At 39.5% G+C, this 22,397-nt stretch overlaps 3 protein-coding genes across 3 annotated transcripts; 1 reads left to right on the forward strand and 2 right to left on the reverse strand.

Moving 5' to 3' along the window:
- Window positions 1–2,367: 2,367 nt before the first annotated feature.
- Window positions 2,368–6,344, reverse strand: LOC115668254 (NAC domain-containing protein 68-like). Its single transcript, XM_056317650.1, has 3 exons — window positions 5,937–6,344; window positions 4,445–4,587; window positions 2,368–2,809 (listed from the first exon to the last, which is right to left on the reverse strand). The coding sequence occupies exons 1-3, from the start codon at window positions 6,342–6,344 to the stop codon at window positions 2,368–2,370; spliced, it is 993 nt and encodes a 330-aa protein (XP_056173625.1).
- A 3,418-nt stretch (window positions 6,345–9,762) lies between these two features.
- LOC130139857 (NAC domain-containing protein 2-like) lies at window positions 9,763–11,874 on the reverse strand. Its single transcript, XM_056317651.1, has 2 exons — window positions 11,467–11,874; window positions 9,763–10,191 (listed from the first exon to the last, which is right to left on the reverse strand). Exons 1-2 carry the CDS (start codon window positions 11,872–11,874, stop codon window positions 9,763–9,765), a joined length of 837 nt encoding a protein of 278 aa, XP_056173626.1.
- Window positions 11,875–17,337: 5,463 nt separating this feature from the next.
- On the forward strand, window positions 17,338–21,947 carry LOC115690280 (RNA-binding NOB1-like protein). Its single transcript, XM_030616588.2, has 5 exons — window positions 17,338–17,793; window positions 18,888–20,022; window positions 20,828–20,996; window positions 21,304–21,423; window positions 21,547–21,947. Exons 1-5 carry the CDS (start codon window positions 17,424–17,426, stop codon window positions 21,694–21,696), a joined length of 1,944 nt encoding a protein of 647 aa, XP_030472448.2. The 5' UTR covers window positions 17,338–17,423; the 3' UTR covers window positions 21,697–21,947.
- The last annotated feature ends 450 nt before the right edge of the window (window positions 21,948–22,397 follow it).

Consider the following 22,397-nt stretch of genomic DNA (forward strand, 5'->3'; position numbering starts at 1 on the left):
CATTCTTTTAAACAAAATCCTAATAAGACATATGAGAGTCGATTTGAAGATTGTCATTTCTGCAGGGTTAGATTCAGGACTAATACATCAGACTGAGCAAGGCGTTGAGTTCACAAAATTGTTCTTGTTTAAACCTCTTATTCCATGTTGCATATATAAAATACTCATATGTTTAAAAGGTGCGTATAACAATTAGTAAATAATCTTTGATACACTAATAATTTTTAAATAGCAATGACCAATTTTACTTTCATACGACAAGACTTACCATTTAACATGTTTTATGATGCATAGCAATCTATATAACATATTTATTCAGTACATAAAAATTAATTTTTAACTTTGTGTCCAAAGACTTAAATACCCTCTGTTGAGAATATGTTTATAGTTTGAGCGAGATTCCTAATTTGAGTAGGTTCTCTAAAAGATGTGTATGTTTATATGTATTCTACTCTGATATCAGATACAATAGGGCAAACAAGAGGAGTATCGGATTTTCTTTCTGTGAATCAATATATATTGATTATGCATATTACGAAAATGCTAAGAGAGACTACTGACTACCTCAAATGAGGATCCTCTACACCAGCATGAATTTCTCACAACTCATCAGATCCACATCCCAAGACCACGCTATGATCTGAAATCTTCACTTCATGACATGGCTGCTGCAAAATTTCTGTAAAAACACTACACAAGAATAATCACACCATGACCAGAAGATACTATTACCACCGGTCCATCCCTCTCAGATCCAATTCGACATTCGCTCCCATAGAAACGGGAGGCTGCTGCTATTCTTGTTTATCTCGATGGGCTCGATATTGATGCGAACAACTTAGCTCGGTAAGCAAGAGCTTCTGGCTTGACTGTCGCATTCGTCGATCCTCCCCCTGAAGGTCAGCAGCAGATCACATTTGCATACACGGAACCGTGCATTCCGAGCATACGAAGTGATAGCTCACCCGAGCTTGAGTCAAAGACCCCCCCAAACTACTAGTGACGGGGGATCCCGGCAAGTTCTGCGAACCTTCTCAAATCCTCACCGGAATCTCAACGGCCCCCTCCCACGGAGCAAAATGGCTATGAACCTCACCATCTCTTCCAAATGAACCTCACCATCTCTTCCAAGTGCACCTCATAAGGCCTTAGGTGACCACGACGTGTACCCCGACGACTTGACGGGCGCATTCCAGTTTGGAACCACAAGCTTCTGTCTATATCCTTCGGTATATTGACCAAAACCCGACCAGGCCTCCCTGAATTTGCTACCTAACATGCCTTGCTGATGTGGCTCGCTGATGTGGTTTGACAAATGCCGTCGGATTAAAGTCAGTCTTGCCTGGTGATTGTATCAAGTGCCAATGAACTAAGTGATTCACGACCCAAAAAAGAAAAAAAAAACACTAAGTGATTATATCGCTTCATTGGGTCCAAAAATTGACACAGTGGAATGAAATGCAAAATTAGAAACCAACATGAGAAATTACGTAGTGTTTGTTGTGCCCCGCCACGTATCATGAGTCCGCATTGCCATAACTAGATCTGTCAAAATGAGTCACAAACCTATGTCTTAATCCATATATTAGTAAATGAGTCATAAATGTGTTAGTTATATGTAGTAAATAAGTCATAAATAGGTATAGGTATAATATGGGTGTTAAATGGGTCGTAAACGAGTCATAAATTAATTTACAACTTATTTAAACTTAACTCATCTCTCTCGCCCTCACTCAATCTTGCGCTTACTCACTCCGCACTCTCATATTAGTTTAGGTATCAGTTTTCCTAAATTTAGTTAAATATAGAAGTGTTTTAGCAATATGGGTCGGATTGGGTATGGATCGAGTATGGGTCGAATCGGGTATGGGTCAAGAAAATTGCATTGTGCATAAATGGGTTATACTGGGTCAATTTGGGTCGGACCATTTGTGACCCGACCCAAATCTGACTCGATCCATTCATTTGACAGGTCTAGCCACAACCATTGTAGCGGGAGTTCTACGAAACCGACATGTTTGACCGAGTGACGATCCATTGATAGTTCAAAGTTTCGGTGTCCACTACTAAGAGAAATGGTTTTAACACGATTATTCATATAAACATATAATTGAAAGAGCAAGTGAACAAAGGCTATTCAGTGCCACTACAGAAAGTATACAATCGATACAAATATCATCATCGGGGCATTTTGCTGATTTTGATCTGGAGCTGTATGAGCAAAACTTATCTCGAAGATCACGAACATTTCATATATAATCATAGTCATAATGGTTACATCGACGAGAGCTAATTGTTGCAATGAAAAACATGATGTTCAGCAATTCTCCAAGTAACGAGCTAGTACAGGGGCTAAAGTCTCAGAAACTAATAAGGCCAATTGGGTGCAATTTCTTCCGGGTGCGACTCCAAGACGTTGTTCCTTGCATGAAGAGCTCGAGCGCGTTGCTTGACGACCGTACACAAGAGGTACTTGACCAACGGACTTATCTCCATATTCTTCAACTGATCCGCCCATTCAGGGTCCACCATGGGTGCTGCCGTCGGAGAAAGCGGACCAGCGTTTGCGCCACCAAAAGCCGAGGAAGCCGTGAGGCGGGTATCTTCTCGTATGTTCGCTGCTGTTGGAGGAAGCGCATTGGCATTTCTGTCGCTGTGAAAAGCCGGGGATTCAGTGGCGCAGCAGATGCCATTCTGTGGAATGACAACTTCGTCTTCGTCGAAAGCCAGGGAAGTGGATGGTTGAGCTTGAACGGTGGCGGTAGTTGAGGGTGGCGATGCGGCGGAAGGAATGTCGATGACAAAGGCGGCGGTAGGCATGTGGTGCCGCCAAAGGCCAGGGAACTGGAACCACAGGTATCTTGTTGCACTGCCGTCATGGTCGTAAGAAGCGAATTGACATCATTTGCATCGCTGCAAGAAGCCTGGAAAGTGGTGTGGCGAGTATCTTCTTGCACAAGGTTCATCACGCTCGTAAGCTGCTAATCGTCGAAAGGATCCATTTCCATATTCATAAGCTGATGCGCCCATTCACTGTCAACCCCTCGTGCTGCCATGCTCGTCGGAGGAAGCGGATCGGCACTTGGGCCGCCAAAAGCCCAGCAAGCCGCATTGCAGGTATCATTTTACATTGCCGTCGACGTCGTCGTAGGATTGAGGCATCTGGTGCCACCAAAGGCCAGGGAACTGGAACCACAGGTATCTTGTTGCACTGCCGTCATGGTCGTAAGAAGCGAATTGACATCATTTGCATCGCTGCAAAAAGCTTGGAAAGTGGTGTGGCGAGTATCTTCTTGCAAAAGGTTCATCACTGTCGTAAGCTGGTAATCGTCGAAAGGATCCATTTCCATATTCATAAGCTGATGCGCCCATTCACTGTCAACCCCTCATGCTGCCACGCTCGTCGTAGGAAGCGGATCGGCACTTGGGCTGCCAAAAGCCCAGCAAGCCTCATTGCAGGTATCTCCTTGCATGTTTTCTGCTGCTGGTGGAAGCGAATTGGTGTTTCCGTTGCTGTGAAAAGCCTGGGAATCAGCGGCGATGTCGTTTTGCACTGCCATCGTCGTCGTAGGATTGAGGCATGTAGTGCCGCCAAAAGCCAGGGAACTGGCACCACAAGTATCTTGTTGCACCGCTGTCATTGTCGTAAGAAGTGAATCCACATCATTTTCATCGCTGCAAAAAGCCGGGAAAGTGATGTGGTGGGTATCTTCTTGCAAGACGTTCATCGTGGTCATGGGAAGCCAATGGGTATCCCTGTCTCCGCTGAGAGCCAGGGAATCATATGTGCAGTCACGAGTCGATCGATCTAGCGTTCCCACACCCGTGCGGCCTTAGGAATTTCTCTCCAAGTAAGCCTTCCCACACTCACACTCACAAGAACTTTAGAGAGAGAAACTCTAGAGAGAGAAGCTTTGAACTTTCTATTGTTTCTTGGAAATGAGAGATGATAAAATGAAGGGGAGGAGACCTCATTATATACAAGTATCGGGCTGACCGTATCCGTAGATCTCTCCCCGATCTCAATGGTCGAGATCGTACTCCCCTAACTATCCCACCTACCGCATTTATTACGGAATGGTACAATTACCGTATCGCCCGCCCCCAGGAGTATTCTAGAAGACATCAAGAAAACCCTAGTACTAGAACACTCGGGGCCCGCCTTCTTGTCCAAGGGTCCGTCACGGTCCATCGTCCAGAAAACCTCACAAATGATCCAATTCTTCGGGCCGTGACACAGAGGATGTCCTTTGGCACGGTCGTCGTCATCGTAGGATGCGAATAGAGGTTGGCGTTGCCAGCAAAATCCACAATCGGAGTCACGACAGGAGGTGGATTGAAAACAGCGTCTTCGTCGAAACCCGGGAAAGCGGCAAGTTGAGCTTGAGTGGCGGCCGAAGCTGAGGGCGGAGATGCAGTGGAAGGATCGTCGACGGCATTTGGGTGATCATAGCAGAGTAGGCGTGCCTTCTTGGCTAGTCGATTCTCTTCTTCAAGTTGCACCCGGCTGCGCAGCTTTCGGCACTCCTCCTTGTTTACTTTTCGGGCGTATTTGTTGCTGATTACGCATAAGACGCATTTTGTTTCCTGCATGACATTTAGACAAAATGAATTAGCATTTCCCCAAGATTAAAGAAAAATAAAATAAGAAGAGATTATAACCCATATGAACGGTATGATAGCAAAAATGTGTCCTAGCAATGTACATGCAACCTAGTGGGAGCCAACGTCGTGTTATGGCGAAATCACACTTTCTTGATCAACCAAGTCAAGATTTACAATTAACTGATAAATCAAAGAATTCCTTTTATACCCTAATCTTTCTGTGGACGGATCATAAACACAGTTATATTATCCATCAAACCCTAACTAATGCTTAAAAGTTGGATCAAAATAGTTAGGATCCACAAAAAGCACCAAGTTAAAGATATCAAGACACTTAACTCATTATACATAATTCGTGTTTAGGAGTCGGGCGTGTCACTTTAATATAAAATTATAATATTAAGTAAATTGATCTGAATATGATCTTTTTAATAATCAAGTAAGAAAATTCAATTCGAGCACGACCTATTTATTAAATAGGTATGAGAATATCAACGATATAACTCATTAAATTAGTCAAATTGAGTAAACTTAATCTAAATGTGGCAAAAAAAACCGTAATGAGATCTTTGAAGTAAAATTCAACTTTTATGACTCATTTCACGAAATTGATGTGCTTAATAAGTTAATAGTATTCTAAACACAATCAAATAATTTTTAGAAAGATTTAATAAAATTGCGAATTTTTTTTTCTTGCTTAATCCATAGAAAAATTTGATTTTCATCCTCAACAATCCAGAAGAAATTTATAAGTAATGTCTCTATTCATTTATATTACAGTCAGTCAGTCATCACTAGTAAGAAGTAGAAAAATATAGCTAATTTAATTTAAATTGGTCAATTTTCACCTATATTACAGAAAAATTATGTTAATGAGCACTTACTAATCATTATTAATGAGAAGAAATTTAATTTTCCATTGAGTTAATTACATGAGAAAAGTCTATGTATTTACCCTAAGCCTCACGAGGAAAATCTCACTCCCTCCTGAGTTAGTCCTCATCATATTTAATCTGAATAAATTATCCTTTCCCTTTGATAAAAAAAATAGAAGGAAATTAAACAACCAAAATACATATATCAAACGAATGATAGAACGCCGACCAAAAACAAAACGTATGATAGTGTAATTATGCCCAGGAATGTACATGCAATCCAGAATTGAGTTATGGTAAAAGAAGATACTATCTTGATCAATCAAGTCACAATGAGAATGGTCTATATTGCGTTTAAGACGAGACCGGTTGATATCAATAGAAGTATGAAGAAAGATATACCGACCAAACGTGTATTTGGAATATTTCACAACCGAAGAGGAAAGAGACACTTACAATGTGGGGATGTGTCGAGTACTCGTACATGATCCAGTGCCCATTCTCGGCCTTGTCAGCTTCTGCATTCGAGCCGGCTTTCAGTTTGAAAGTGAAGGGTTTCTTGTAGCCAACTAGCTTACCTCGCGAATCCCTGATTCCGTGGCTCTGTTCGCCCTTCCAAGTACCTGAGCCAGCAGTCCTATCCACTCTCGATTTGTTCTTCTTCTTCAACACGGTGAAGACATAGAACTTCTCGTCCCAATCCTTGTCGAAGATATTCCAGGGATCGCCGCCGCCATACACGTCGCAATCGCGAACGATGTCCTGATCGGGCAGCGGTTCTTGATTCAGCCTCCGCAACAAGTAATGGAAATAGAGATCTTCGTCGGTGGGTTGAAACGAAAATCCGGGATGCCTAATCGCCATCGTAATGAACTCGAAGAGATGACGGAATCTCTCCTTCTTCTTCTCTGGCTTTTGTTGTTTTCGAACGAGAGATGTTCGCTCTCATGTGCTTTTATAAACGTGGGTGGACCGATTACTTTGTAGTGAAGGCAACGGGATTAATGAACACAGATAGATGATCTCACTCCCATATTTGATGGAGTATTTATCTTGAATCTTGACGATTCTTGGATAAACTGTATTGCTTGGCGTGAGATTATTGGAGGACTTAACTAATTCAAAGCCAACTTCAAACATTACTTCATGTCAAACCTTTTCCGGTCAATAGTTCAAATTTCATGTGGATAATCTTCGGTCCATCTTTCGTGACAATTCATTATATACTTCATAGATTCTTGGATAAATACTCAACTAAAACAACTGCGCTAAGGTAAAGTCAACCAAGTTTAGGAACTTTATCCTCAAACAAATGAGGTTCTTGGATAAATTCTCGACAGGTTAAAAAAAGTCGTCTTTCCTTTTTTAGCAATATCCTGGCATGGCCAACTATATCATTTGAATTTCTTTGATTATTTGATAATCAGGTCAATAACGATGAAGAAAAAATGGAAAAAGAAAAGCTAGTAAAGATATTGATTAATGGGTTAATGGCTGGCCAACTAGATATAACTATCTTTTCAAATGTTTTCTTCTTATATACACAAAAATTAATAGGAGATTTGCCCGTGCAAAGTAGGAGTAATATGACTAGTCCTATATATCTGTTAACTAACAAATTGCAAGTAAACGTGTAAGTCTTTGTATATGTATCTGTTTAAATCATATTCATAAATCCCAATTGCCTTTGTATTTTGTCACTTTTCAATTTTATAACTTCTGGATAATACCTGATAACTTCATTGTAGGAATAAATTTTAGGGCCTATTTGTTCTTGATTAGCAAAAGTGAAAATATTCTTCCGATTTCCCTCCAAAATTTGAAGATCATCCAAATTTTAAAAAAAATATATGCAAAAGTATAAGGGAGTTTACATGCCAACATTTGTTTGTTGTCAAAACGTATGGTAGTGAGATTTCGATTAAAGGAAAAATTAAGAGTAAAATTCAATCCGTCAGACATGCCATACGGTGTTTAAATTACCATGGCTAATAGATTTTCCACATGTAATGATTCTAGTACTTTAGGATACGAGTTGGAAGATGTATAACACCTAAGATTTTCCAATGATTATGAACCTACTAAAATTTATGCTTAAAATTCAAACCCCTTCAAATGGAAAAATCTAGAGATCCTTTGCTCAAATCACAGATCAAGTAACTAAGATTGGTAAAATTCAACGAATAATAGTACTTTCTCAAATAATAAATGTCAAGTAAGTTGGTTATGCATTACTAAAATGGATCTTGTTAATCACCGCTCAAATGATACTTGTTAAATAAGCAATTTTTTTATTTTCAATCTATTAATTGTGCATATTAGGGCGATAGTTAGTGCATTGAAAATGACAATATTTTTCTTATTTGATTATTTAACAAATGTCTTAAGGACATTCAATTAAACACAATCCTAATAAGACATAAGAGGTCGATTTGAAGATACTATAAATCAATACATTTGAGAAAGTGATTTTCAGGGTTAAATTCAGGACTAATACATCAGACTGAGCAAGGCGTTGAGTTCACAAAATTGTTCTTGGTTAAACCTCTTATTCCATGTTGTAGATATAAATTACACATATGGTTAAAAGGTGCGTATAACAATTAGTAAATAATCTTTGATGCACTAATAATTTTTACATAGCAATGACCAATTTTGCTTTCATATGACAAGACTTACCATATAGCGTGTTTTATGATGCATAGCAATCAATATAACATATTTATTCGGTACATAAAAATCAATTTTTAACTTTGTGTCCAAAGATTGAAATACCCTCTAATGAGAATATGTTTCTAGTTTGAGCGGGATTTCTAGCTTGAGTAGGTTCTCCAAAAGATGTGTGTGTTTATATGTATCCTACTTTGATATCGGATACAATAGGGCAAACAAGAGGAGTATAGGATTTTCTCTCTGTGAATCATTATATATTGATTATGCATATTACGATAATGCCAAGGGAGACTACCTCAAATGAGGACCCTCTACACCAGCATGAATTTCTCACAACTCATCAGATCCACAACCCAAGACCACGCTATGATCTGAAATCTTCACTTCATGACATGACTGCTGCAAAATTTCTGTAAAAACACTACGCAAGAATAATCACACCACAACCAGGAGATACTATTACCACCGGTCCATCCCTCTCAAGTCCAATTCGACATTCGCTCCCATAGAAACGGGAGGCGGCTGCTATTCTTGTTTATCTCGATGGGCTCGATATCGATGCGAACAATCTTAGCTCGGGAAGCAAGAGCTTCTGGCTTGACTGTCGCATTCGTCGAACATCCCCCCGAAGGCGAGCAACAGATCACATTTGCATACACGGAGCCGGGCATTCGGAGCATACGAAGTGATAGATCACCCGAGCTTGAGTCGAAGACCCCCTCAAACTACTAGTGACGAGGATCCCGGCAAGTTCTGCGAACCTTCTCAAATCCTCACTGGAATCTCAACGGCCCCCTCCCACGGAGCAAAATGGCTATGAACCTCACCATCTCTTCCAAGTGCACCTCATAAGGCCTTAGGTGACCTCGACGGGTACCCCGACGACTTGACGGGTGCATTCCAGTTCGGAACCACGAGCTTTTGTCTATATCCTTAGGTATATCGACCAAAACCCGACCAGGCCTCCCTGAATTTGCTACCTAACATGCATTGCTGATGTGGTTCGGCAAATTCCGTCTGATTAAAGTCAGTCTAGACTGGTGATTGTATTAAGCACCTATGAATACAAGTGATTATATATCACTGCATTGATTCGAAAAAAATTAACACAGTGGAAGAAATGCAACATTAACTTGATCATTTTTTAAATTTGAACCAATATGAGATATTATATCGTGTTCCCCGTCCCTCTCGCATATCATGAGTCCGCATTGCCACAACCATATTGTACTGGCAGTTCGTCATCGATGTCGGAGTTTTACAAACCGACATGTTTGACCGAGTTACGATCCGTTGATAGTTCAAAGTTTCTGTGTCCGCTACTAACTGAAAAGGTTTTAACATGATCTTTCATATAAACATATATTTGAAAGAGCAAGTAAACGAAGGCTATTCAGTGCCACTGCAGAAAGTATACAATTGATATAAATATCATCATCAGGCATTTTGCTGATTTTGATATGGAGCTGTATGAGTAAACTTATGTTATATATAACGAACAACGGAATTGTATAGTACGAAATAACATAAAAACAGACTCATTAAAAAAAAACTCATAAAAAAAAGATATGAATGACCTTCTACTCAAATTCTTTCTTTTTGATAGGAATCAATAATAAGAAATATTGAAATCCGATTGGATTTCATCCATGTCTCCGCTGAAAGCCAGGGAATCGTATGCGCAGAGGATGTCCTGTGGCACGGTCGTCGTCGTCGTCGTCGTAGGATGCGAATAGAGGTTGGCGTCGCCAGCAAAATCCACAATCGGAGTCACGACAGGAGGTGGATTGAAAACAGCGTCTTCGTCGAAACCCGGGAAAGCGGCAGGTTGATCTTGAGTGGCAGCCGGAGCTGAGGGCGGCAATGCGGTGGAAGGATCGTCGACGGCATTTGGGTGATCATAGCAGAGTAGGCGTGCCTTCTTTGCTGGTCGATTCTCCTCTTCGAGTTGCACACGGCCGCGCAGCTTACGGCACTCCTTCTTGTTTACTTTTCGGGCGTATTTGTTGCTGATTACGCATAAGACGCACTCTGTTTCCTGCATCACATTTAGACAAAATGAATTAGCATTTCCCTATGTTAAAAAAAAATTAAGAAGAGGTTATAACCAATATGAACAGTATGATAGCAAAAATGTGTCCTAGCAATGTACATGCGACCTAGTAAGAGCCAAAGTCGTGTTATGGCGAAATCACACTTTCTTGATCAACCAAGTCAAGATTTACAATTAACTGATAAATCAAAGAATTCCTTTTATACCCTAATCTTTTATATTACCCGTCAAACCCTAGCTAATGCTTCAAAGTTGGATCAAAATAGTTAGGATCCACGAAAAGCACCAAGTTAAAGATATCAAGACACTTAACTCGCTATACATAATTCGTGTTTAGGAGTCGGGCAAGTCATGTCAATATAAAATTATATTTATTAAGTAAATAGATCTGAATATGGTCTATTTAATAATCGAGTCAGAAAATTCAATTCGAGCACCACCTATTTATTAAATAGGTATCATAACATCAACGATATAACTCATTAAATTAGTCAAATCGGGTAAACTTAATCTAAATGTGGCAAAAAAAACAGTAATGAGATCTTTGAAATAAAATTCAACTTTTATGACTCATTTCACGAAATTGATGTGCTTAATAAGTTAATAGTATTCTAAACACAATCAAATAATTTTTTAGACAGATTTAATAAAATTGCGAATTTTTTTTCTTACGTAATCCATAGAAAAATTTGATTTTCATCCTCAACAATCCAGAAGAAATTTATAAGTAATGTCTCTATTCATTTATATTACGGTCATCACTAGTATGAAGTAGAAAAATATAGCTAATTTAATTTAAATTGATCAATTTTCACTTATATTACAGAAAAATTATGTTAATGACTGTATTGAGCACTTATTAATCATTATAACTATTTCATCATCACGAGGAAAATCTCAGTCCCTCCTGACTCCTGAGTTAGTCCTCATTATATTTAATCTGAATAAATTACCCTTTCCCTTTGATAAAACAAAATAGAAAGAAATTAAACAACTAAAATACGTATATCAAACGTATGATAGAATGCCGACCAAAAAAAAAAACATATAATAGAATAATTATGCCCAGGAATGTACATGCAACCCATAATTGAGTTACGGTAAAAGCAGATACTATCTTGATCAATCAAGTCACAATGAGAATGTTCTATATCGTGTTTAAGACAAGCACGGTCCATATCAAAAGAAGTACGAAGAAAGATATACCGACCAAACGTGTACTTGGAATATTTCATAACCGAAGATGAAAGAGACACTTACAATGTGGGGATGTGTCGAGTACTCATACATGATCCAGTGCCCATTCTTGGTCTTGTCGGCTTCCGCATTCGAGCCGGCTTTCGATTTGAAAGTGAAGAGTTTCTTGTAGCCAACTAGCTTACCTCGTGAATCCCTGATTTCGTGGCTCTGTTCGCCCTTCCAAGTACCCGAGCCAGCAGTCCTATCCACTCTCGATTTGTTCTTCTTCTTCAACATGGTGAAAACATAGAACTTCTCGTCCCAATCCTTGTCGAAGATATTCCAGGGATCGCCGCCGCCATACACGTCGCAATCGCGAACAACGTTCGGATCGGGCAGCGGTTCTTGATTCAGCCTCCGCAACAAGTAATGGAAAAAGAGATCTTCGTCGGTGGGTTGAAACGAAAATCCGGGATGCCTAATCGCCATCGTAATGAACTCTTTAGCGATGACGGAATCTCTCCTTTTTCTTCTTTGGCTTTTGTTGTTTTCGAACGAGAGATGTTCGCTCTCATGTGCTTTTATAAACGTGGGTGGACTGATTACTTTGTAGTGAAGGCAACGGGATTAATGAACACAGATAGATTATCTCACTCCCTTATTTGATAGAGTATTTATCTTGAATCTTGACGATTCTTGGATAAACTGTATTGCTTGGCTTGAGATTATTGGAGGACTTAACTAATTCAAACCCGACTTCAAACATTACTTCATGTCAAACCTTTTCCGGTCAGTAGTTCAAATTTCATGTTGATAATCTTCGGTCCATCTTTCGTGACAATTCATGATATACTTCATAGATTCTTGGATAAATACTCAACTAAAACAACTGCGCTAAGGTAAAGTCAACCGAGTTTAGGAACTTTATCCTCAAACAAATGAGGTTCTTGGATAAATTCTCGATAGGTTAAAAAAAAACGTCTTTCCTTTTTTAGCAATATCCTGGCATGGCCAACTGTATCATTTGAATTTCTTTGATTATTTGATAATCAGGTCAATAACGATGACGAAAAAATGGAAAAAGAAAAGCTAGTAAAGATATTGAATATTGGCTTAATGGCTGGCCAAGGCCAACTAGATATAACTATATTTTCAAATGTTTTCTTCTTATATACACAAAAATTAGTAGGAGATTTGCCCGTGCAAAGTAGGCGTAATATGACTAGTCCTATATATCTGTTAACTAACAAATTGCAAGTAAACGTGTAAGTCTTTATATATATATCATATTCATAAATCCCAATTGCCTTTGTTTTTTTCTCACTTTTCAATTTTTTAACTTCTGGATAATACGTGATAATTGTAGGAATAAATTTTAGGACCTATTTGTTCTTGATTGACAAAAGTGAAAATATTCTTTCAATTTCGCCCCCAAAATTTGAAGATTATACAAATTAAAAAAAAATGCAAAAGTGTGAGGGAGTTTACGCGCCAACATTTGTGAGTTGTCAAAATGTATGGTAGTGAGATTTCATTTAAAAGAAAAGTAAAGAGTAAAATTCAATCCGTCAGATATGTCATATAATGTTTTAAATTACGATGTGCTAATTGATTTTCCACATGCAATGATTCTAGTACTTTAGGATACAAGTTGGAACATGTATAACACCTAAGATTTTTCAATGATTATGAACCTACTAAAATCTATGCTTAAAATTCAAACCCCTTTAAACGCCATACGGAGTTTAAATTATCTCTCCCGTAATTTCGCGATGATTTAATTGCAAGATCTGATTAGCTTCCGCGTTATATTACAACACCCTCCTTTTCAATTTTCTACACCACAATGAGCAAAGAGCAAATTAGAATTTTTATTAACGACAAAATTTGACATTATCTCATAAATCATCGACAATTAATTATGTTATTGCTATCATGTTTCTTCAACTCGTGTGGCGCTTCGGTTCGTCTGAGTGGAGGCCTCTGTCTCGTGGTTTTGAGCTGGTGATGCGTTCGTTTGTCATTTGGTAGATCGATTGACATTGCCGCAGCAACTGAGAAGTACTTGGATGAATTCACACATCCGATCATGGTGAGATTACTTGTGCATGACATTTGGTTCTTCTTCTTCGGTTGAGTTCATGCACGACAATTGGTGATCCTCTGTTATGTTTTCCGTTTGATAGTTTCCTAGAATATCAGTTGGATTAAAGTCTTTTGGCTCACTGTTTGCTACATCTTCTCTGTTGCTGTTTATATTCATGCGCATTATCTTGGTTAAGGCTATCTTATGGTTTTGTTTGAATGTGTAGGGAACATACAAGAGTAAACAAACGATGCGTATATTATTGTGCTATACCTTCCATTTAGTGTTGAACGATAAGGTTTCTGTCTAAGTTCAAAAGTTGGTCGAAGGTCTATTTAATATTTGCCTGCTGGGTATGCGTATGCTTCTAGAATGCTGACCGCTGAAAGCCGGAACCTAGCTGATTTTCGAGCAGGAAATGGTAGTGGATTTTTGATGAGGTTACATGATATAGCGAAACTGGACAACGGTATTGGTGTATTGTAAGTAGGGGTGAGCAGGTTTTAGGTTCTTTATAGGTTCTACTTGAAACCTGGGACCTACCCTCGGGTACAGATTTCTCGTATTTTGGAACCTGAAACCTACCCGTCGAAATTTGGAAACTGGAACCTACCCTGTCACAGGTTCCATGGTAGGTTCTAAAGTCTAACATGTTCTTTTTTATTTTATTTGATTATGAAAATGAACACAACAATACCGAACAGGTTGTCATTCACCAAAAAGAATACCAAAGACTAATTTTCCTAGCATTACGGTTCAAATAAATACCATTAAAATGAGAAGTCATTGCGTGAATCGATATTAGGAATGAGCGGTCCATGTTCCGTATAGGTTCCACCTAGAACCTATCCTAGAACCTACTTATGATAATAGGTTCCTCATTTTTTAAAACTTGAAACCTACCATATTACAGGTTCAAGATCTACCCAAGTTCCACTTGTATCATTAATTAAATAATTACAGTGAATTATCACCTTTAATGACAACCACTTGCTGCTGTGATCCATTGACCACAACTTATATTTAGACACATGAAGAATATGAAACATTAACAAGTCATAAAATAAAAGCTCAGACTAGTGGTTCCAGATTATACACTCATCATTAATACTATGAAATACTATAGGATCACGCAAAGACATAGATCAAGAAAAAAATACAAAAAACTCTTTTAGGTTTAAGGTTCCAAGTTCCAGGTCCACCTGTAATTTGGAACCTGCCCGTCAAAACAGGTTCTCTAATTTTTGGAATCTGGAACGTACATATTCCCAACGATTGGGTTCTCAGGTTCCAGGTTCTACCCTGTAATCATGCTCACCCCTAATTGTAAGGCACGGATTATTTTCTGAAATAAAATCTTATAATTTGCACATTCCTAGTAAGGCATTGAGTATTTAGTTAAATTGTTCATCTCTTTCTTATACTTTCTCCTGAAAGTTCATGTAAACTTTTGTGCAAGCAGATTCATTCGCCATCACAGAATTCTTATTTTCTTGTCTTCTACATATTAATTGATCATAGGCATCATGAATTGATAAGCATTTATATACTTTGTCTTGCTAAAGCACTCAGCTAGATAGTCATTCGGAACATTTTTCTCGTGGTGTATTACACATATGACATGACAACATGAAAATCCACTAAGTTCCCAAGCTTTACAAGAACGAGTCTTCATATTCAAGTCAACAACGTATTTGTTACCACCTATTATAATCTCATATCATTGATTTCCATTCCAAATCAAATGGCAACACCTACTAGCAGTTGTATTTAGATGTAAGTTATGCACAATCCTTGGACCATAATTTCTAGTCCACCTATCACATGCATCCCTCTGAGTGTGCATGTAGAAGCAATATGTGAATGAATGTCAGTACAGCAATTAGAAGTAACAATGGGAGTGTTACCTGCTCAAGAAGGAGAGAGGCTTGAGGATAGTCACTGTCACCATCTACGTCGTTGACGCTGTCCGATCCGCCACTGAGACTCCCACGGGACGAGTCTTTGCACGAACTTGCGATCATCAAAGAAGAGAACTCGACCTCGCAATCGGCCTAGACGTCGAACTCCAAATGAGGATGGGAGTCAAATTCCTATTTGCGAGGGAACCCAAATTGCAAGGGCAATGGAACTCGAGATTGATTTGGGGCTCAGGGTTCAGAGGGAGACGAGTGTTAATTTCGTTCAGAGGGAGGGAGAGGACGCTGAGTTTGGGGCTTAGGGTTCGGAGGAGGAAGATGGAGACGATCAAAGATGATATTGAAATTGGAGCTTAGAGTTCAGATGACATTCTCAGCTTGGGGAAGGAGACGATGTTCACGGCTCGGGGAAGAAGACAATGGGCCTGTTTGGTTCAACTTTGAAAATACTATTTGGGGGAATGCAAATATCTTTGGGTGAAAGCCCATTGGGGAAATGCAAATGGTGTTTAGTAAAAATATTTTGTAAAGCTACTTTGGCCAAAATATAGTGTTTGGTAAATTTTTTTTGCAAATGGACTTTGAGAATTATTTTATTTATTAAAAAAAAAAACAAAACCTACCATCGCCGGAGCCGGCCGCGGCTGAGCAGATCTGGCTGCGCGGCGAGTCGCTCGAGGTCGGGCGACCCTCGGCGGGGTCGCACGACCCGGCGCGCCGCACCTGGGTCGCGCGACCCCGCCGAGGGTCGCCTAGCCTCGAGCGACCGCCGGGGCGGCAGATCGCGGCCTCGCCGGGGTCGTCCGACTCGCTCGTGGCCCTTCTCCTCGCCGGCCGCTCGCGCCGCCTAGTGAAGAACGACTTCAAACAAAAAAAAAAAAATATATTGGTGAACAAGCATTTGTGGAATGCTAGCATTTGGCCAAATGCTGAACCAAACACTCCAGCATTTTGGGAAGGGACTTTCGGGGCTCAAAGCCCCTTCCCAGAGCTGAACCAAACACCCCCAATATTTAGTTACGCAGAGGAAGAGACGTCGTTTTGCAGACGTGGACATATTTTCTCTCTCCTATTTGCCATGCAGGGGAGAGAAATGATTAAAATAAACCACGTCAACGTTTTCCGTTAACCAAATTTGACGGTGTTAACTTTATGACTTAATTATATCAATTTGATAAGTTTTATGACTTGATTGCACTTTTTGCAAGTTGTAGGACTTCTATTTCACTTATCCATTTTATCTATTTTGTGAAAATGGAGTGTATTTAGTTATACAAGGAGTAGAAATAGCTTCCGCATGCTATGTCGTTGTCGTCATGTATATACGTATTCATATTTTTCAAAAAACTTAAAAGCACACACCCGATATACCGATTCATACAAAGGTGTAAAGTGATAAATGTATTCCTATTCGTAAATCCTTTTATGTAGTTATAAGGACCTCGATCTTTATTAGATGATTAATTCTTTAATTTAATTTTTATGGGTTTTTAAAAATAATATAGGTTAATATCACGAAAAATTTCAAACTGGTATACCCGTGATAAATTTACCCTAAACTAATTTTTTAACCACAAAAAAACCTCCAAACTAGTATACTTGCGATAAATTTACCTTCCGTTAGTTTCTGTTAAATTTTACCGTCAAATTGATGAGTTTAATGAGTTACTCCTCTATTTGTCACATATTTACCAATTCATGATTTTTCGTGGTATTAATTCAATTTAACGGAGGGTAAATTTATCATAAATATATCAATTTAGGTTTTTTGTGGTCAAAAAATTAATTCATGGTAAATTTATCATAGATGTACTAGTTTAAATTTTTGGTGATCAAATAATTAATTCGGAGTAAATTTGTAGAGATATATCAATTTGGATTTTTCATGGTATTAATCAAAAGAATAATTAAATATCGGCTTTCCAATGTTTATAGCACTCAGCTTCTGTGAAACTCCCATACAAGCAGACGCCCACCACTAGGGTTTTAGCCTCATCTCTCGTGTGCTCTCCTCTTCCCATACTCGCTCTGCTATGGAAGATGCGCCGCCGCCGCCGTCGCCGTCGCCGGCGGCCCCGCCTCCAGCGGCCGCGCAGCCCCCCTGCTGGAGCAACATAGTGAAGGCCCAGCCTCAGGCGAAGGTTGAACCGCAGAGCAGCGCGGCCGCGACGGCGCAAAAGATCTTCGTCGGCAGCTGCAACTCCTCGAGGGGCGTGTCCGTGGCGGTCGTGGACGCGAACGCCATCATCGAGGGCGGCGAGAAGCTTCGAGCCCTCGCCGACAGGTTCGTCTCCGTCCCCGAGGTCATGGGCGAGGTCCGCGACCCCGTCTCGCGCCGCCGCCTCGAGTTCGTGCCGTTCTCTGTCGAGACCATGGAGCCGAGCCCCGAAGCTCTGAATAAAGGTTCTTTGATGGTGGAATTGGAATTGGAATTGGAATTGGAATTGCTATTGCCCTGGTATATAGATTGTTCAGGGGGAATTATGCATGCTTTGAGGCGTTATCAATTTACTGAGCTCGTCGAGCTAATTGAGCTGAAATCTCACTTTGCCCTTTTGTTTTATGGGCGTAAAAGGTGATTACGAGAGGTATTGGGGAAAAAAATTCGCTGGCATTGTCGTGTTAATTGAGCTGAATTGTCATCTTTTGGGGGTTTTATGGTGTAGAAGATGATTGTGAGAGGTTCGAGGGGAAAATTCTTGGTATTATGTTCTGTAAGAAGCTTTGGGAGATGTATAACTTGCTCATGAAAATGATCCGTCTGTCATAATTTTCTCATTCTAACGTAAGTGGTAATTCATAAGGAGTGATAGAACTGGTTTTGCCTGTCAAAGGAAATCAATGTACTAGAAATTGGAACCGCAGAACTGACTCAAACGAAATGGACTTGAGAAGTTTCGTTGAGGTTTGGTTCCTGTATGCAAGTTTCCAGTGCTCTCAGACCATAAATGACAGAAGCCAAGTTTGCACCAAGACAAATTGTGTAATTTACATGGATATTCATTGTCCATATCCATGCATAGGAGGAGACATACTTTCTGAGTGATGCCTCAATATCTATAAATGGCAACATGTGGCCAATCAAGCACGATTTTTTTTTTTTGTTATCATTGCTTTTATGTGTCCATTTAAATTTGTCATTTGTCCAAATCTATATTGATTTTTCCGCAGTAACATGATTTTATTTTTATTAATCGCATGTTAAATAGAATTTGTCCTATGATTTCAAATTTTATATATTCATTGTAAACTAAAACAAATCTGACGAAAAAAGTGGAAATACTAATTAAGGGAGCAAATGATGTAATAGAGTTCGGGTTTTCTGAAAATCAAAGCAGTCGTCGTAATTCCGTTTTGGTCTTAGCTTTTTTCTTGCTTATCGTTCTTGTATAGCTTCTAAGAGTGGGACTTTGGATGATTTTTCTTGCATATTAAATAGCTATGCTTTAGACTTTATAGAATGTCAAGTGACTTATCTGTTTTATGTGACTCGACAGTTATAAAGTTCGCACGAGCAACTGGTGACTTGCAAACTCTTTCCGATGTGGATCTGAAACTCATTGCGCTGACATACATGCTTGAGGCTCAAATTCATGGCATTAACCATCTGAGAGATTGTCCACTGCCTGTACATACAGTTAATATTAAGAGGCTTCCTGAGAATGACATGCCTGGATGGGGAAAAAATGTTTCTAATCTGGAAGAGTGGGAAGCATTAGAACATGAAGCTGAGGAGAAAGCAAATACTTCTTCGAGAATTCTACCACTGAAAGACTTAAACCTGAACATTATTCCTGAAGACAGCCTTTCTAAAGATGATTCCGCTGGTGATAATCCCTCTGTGGATCATGAGAATGCGGAGGGAAGTTCGACGAAACATAGAAGATTTCCCTCCAAGAAAAAAGAAATTACAATTGAAGGCAAGAAAATGGTAGCAGATGGAATTGACGCTTCTCAGGGACAAGTTGACGATGATGCTGGTGATTGGCTGCCTGCCGTCAGTAGAAGTACTCATAGAAGATATCTTAGAAGAAAAGCTAGACGTGAACATTTTGAGACGTTATCCGAGAAAGAGAGTCAACAAGATGCCGAGAAGGATATTGATGACCACTGTATTGACGATATCAAAGGCTCGGGAGGGCTATCACACCATTGTCCTGAAGAAGTGCTATCTGCCAACGGAACTTCTGAGGAGAGTGAGATCGTCAAAGGGGTGGAGGGCAGTGAGGATCTTTCTTCTATCTTGAAACAAATGAGATTGGAGGAAGATTCAGCATCAGCTCTTCGAGAAGAGATAGAGCATGACCTTTCTTCTTCAGTAATGGAATCTGACAAGGCGATGTTATCAGAATTAACATCTGCTGATGCAGCTGAAGCTGAAGCTGTTGGCCGAGATGATGTTGATAATGCCAGTGAAGAAACAGATCAATTGGAGAACTCAAGCCAGACTAATGAAAGCAATGATGCATCTTATTTAGATGATCAGAGTAGTGAACAGAGTTGGGTGCTGAGATCTTTGTCGGAGTCCAGCGTAGCTTGCATTACTGGTGATTTTGCAATGCAAAATGTTATTCTTCAGATGGGCCTACGCCTGCTTGCTTCTGGGGGAATGCAAATACGCCAACTGCACAGGTTTGTTTCTAAATATTATAGATGTAATGACATGGTGATTAACTTTCTGATTTTCTTTGACATCATCTCGAAGTTCTTATGGAGAATGCTAGCCTTTTGAATTTCTCATAGTTAATCCTGCAAGTTTCAGCTGAGCTCCCCTTTCACTCGATTCTTGTCCCGTTTTTTTTATCTGGTTATTTTGAAGTTGAGTTCGGCAATAGGATATCTTTACTAGTATTCGAAATTGAGGTCGTCTCATTCTCCAGATGGAATCAAATGTAGGAAGTGGTCAGCATGAGGTTAGAGTTCACTTGTTGTAAAAGTTTTTTTTTTGCCTCTTGCAGTTCCATCAGGAGGGACAAGAACTTGCAGAAGTAAGAGGCATTTTTTCTGGAAAAAAGTTATGGCTGGGGGAGGAGAGAGGGAAGGAAAGGAGAAAAAGAAAAAGGAAAAGGGGGGAAACAGAGAAGGAACAGAGAGGGGTAGGGGGTGGTTGAATCTGGTATTTCTATGAACTTACGACTGTTTTGTGGGAAACAGTGGTGCTTCTTCAGCAGTTATGGCTGTTGAATCTTTTACTTTCAAGCATAATGCTTTCATTTTTTTGGAGGGGTATGGTCACTCCCTTTGACCTGGACGTCACTGGTTTGAGTCACAGAAATAGCCTCTCTGCAAAAGCTGGTAGGGCTTTGTAATCTCACCCTCCTAGACCAGTGCACTGGGAAGCTTGTTTAGCTTCTATTGTTCTTTACTTATCCAAAGAAAGTGCAGTCTTTAATGAACTTCCGTGTCAGTCTACTCACGTTTTGTTTCATGTCCCCAGGTGGATACTGAAATGCCATGCTTGCTATACTGTGACTGCTGAAATTGGGAGAGTTTTCTGTCCAAAGTGTGGAAATGGTGGAACCTTGCGTAAAGTTGCTGTCACGGTCAATGAAAATGGAGTTGTGTTGGCAGCCCGTCGACCACGTATCACTTTACGTGGCACCAGAGTAAGTATATTTGGTTGCTGGAAGCTGCAATTTTTATTCTTTAATTTTAACAGAAGGCGGATGTATTAATCATTAATGTCATTGCTATGTTGAATATGGTTTTTGGTTTGTCTGAGCATGTCGGCTCTTTTTGCTGATTTTAATTTAATTGTTGCACTTGCACTCTTTGTTGCTATAATATGATTTTTTTTTTTTCCAAATATTATTGTGCTTGGTAATCTCTGCTTTTAAAATGGGAACCATCCCGGTTTTGCTTCATAACTATGATAATTTTCCAGTCTCTGAAACATCCATTTTCTTTCTGCAGTTTTCGCTGCCATTACCCCAAGGCGGAAGAGATGCCATTTCGAAGAACCTCATTCTACGTGAAGATCAGTTGCCACAGAAGTACCTCTATCCTAAAACAAAGAAGAAGGCAAATAAGGAGGTGAATTATCTTTCATAGCGTTGATCGTTTCATGCCATAGCAATTAACTCAATTAAAACTTGGAAACGTTCAAGTTTCTTTCCTTTTGCTTGAACTAATACAGCATATATTTCCGTTGTGCAGGGAGATGACTTCTTCACTTCAGATGATGTGTTCTCCTACCATAGTGATAAGAGGAGTTCTTTTCAGCCTCCCGTAAGGAAGGCCTTGGCGGTTTTCAGCGGAAAGAGAAATCCGAATGACAACCACTTTTCCCGCTCTAGACGTAGATAGATCTTTTGGCAATCTCTCTCTCCCTCTCTCTCCCTCGCCTGCTCGCGCGCCGGGGTGAAGGGGAAGGGGGTGGAATTTTTGTTGCCTAAGTGTTTAAGCATGCACCCCCAGGGTGAAGGGGAAGGGTGGAATTTTTGTCGCTCAAGCGTTCTAGGTTTTGCTTCAATAGAGATACAAATGCACCTGTTTTTATTAATTATGATGTGAAACATATCGGCATTACGTTGATTGAGTATAATTGTGTTTCGATATATGATGGCGATCTCGCTAAGTCATGATCTGGGGCTCCGGGATGTATTGTTCTCGTTTCCTTCATCCATAACACAGTTAGAACTGAATGCATAAAAGAAAAAGGGTTAATATCACGAAAAACTCTAAACTGGTACCTCAATGATAAATTTACTTCGAATTAATTTTTTGATCATAAAAAATATCACCTGAAACAAATTTATTATCCGTTAGTATCTGTTAAATTTTATCGTCAAATTGTTAAGTTAAATGACTCTTGGCAGTTGATGGCGGTTGACGAGTATATCAATTTGAGGTTTTACTACAGTTTTATCAATTTGTGATTTTTCATGGTATTAATCCAATTCAATGAAGGGTAAATTTGTCACGAGTGTACTGATTTGAGATTTTTGATTGTCAAAAAATTAGTTGGAAGTAAATTTGTAATAGGATAACCAGTTTTGGGTTTTCAT

This window comes from Syzygium oleosum, unplaced genomic scaffold, assembly GCF_021117445.2.
Source record: "Syzygium oleosum isolate NSW1041296 unplaced genomic scaffold, Sole_v2.1 Sole_v2.14, whole genome shotgun sequence".
Lineage (NCBI taxonomy): Eukaryota > Viridiplantae > Streptophyta > Magnoliopsida > Myrtales > Myrtaceae > Syzygium > Syzygium oleosum.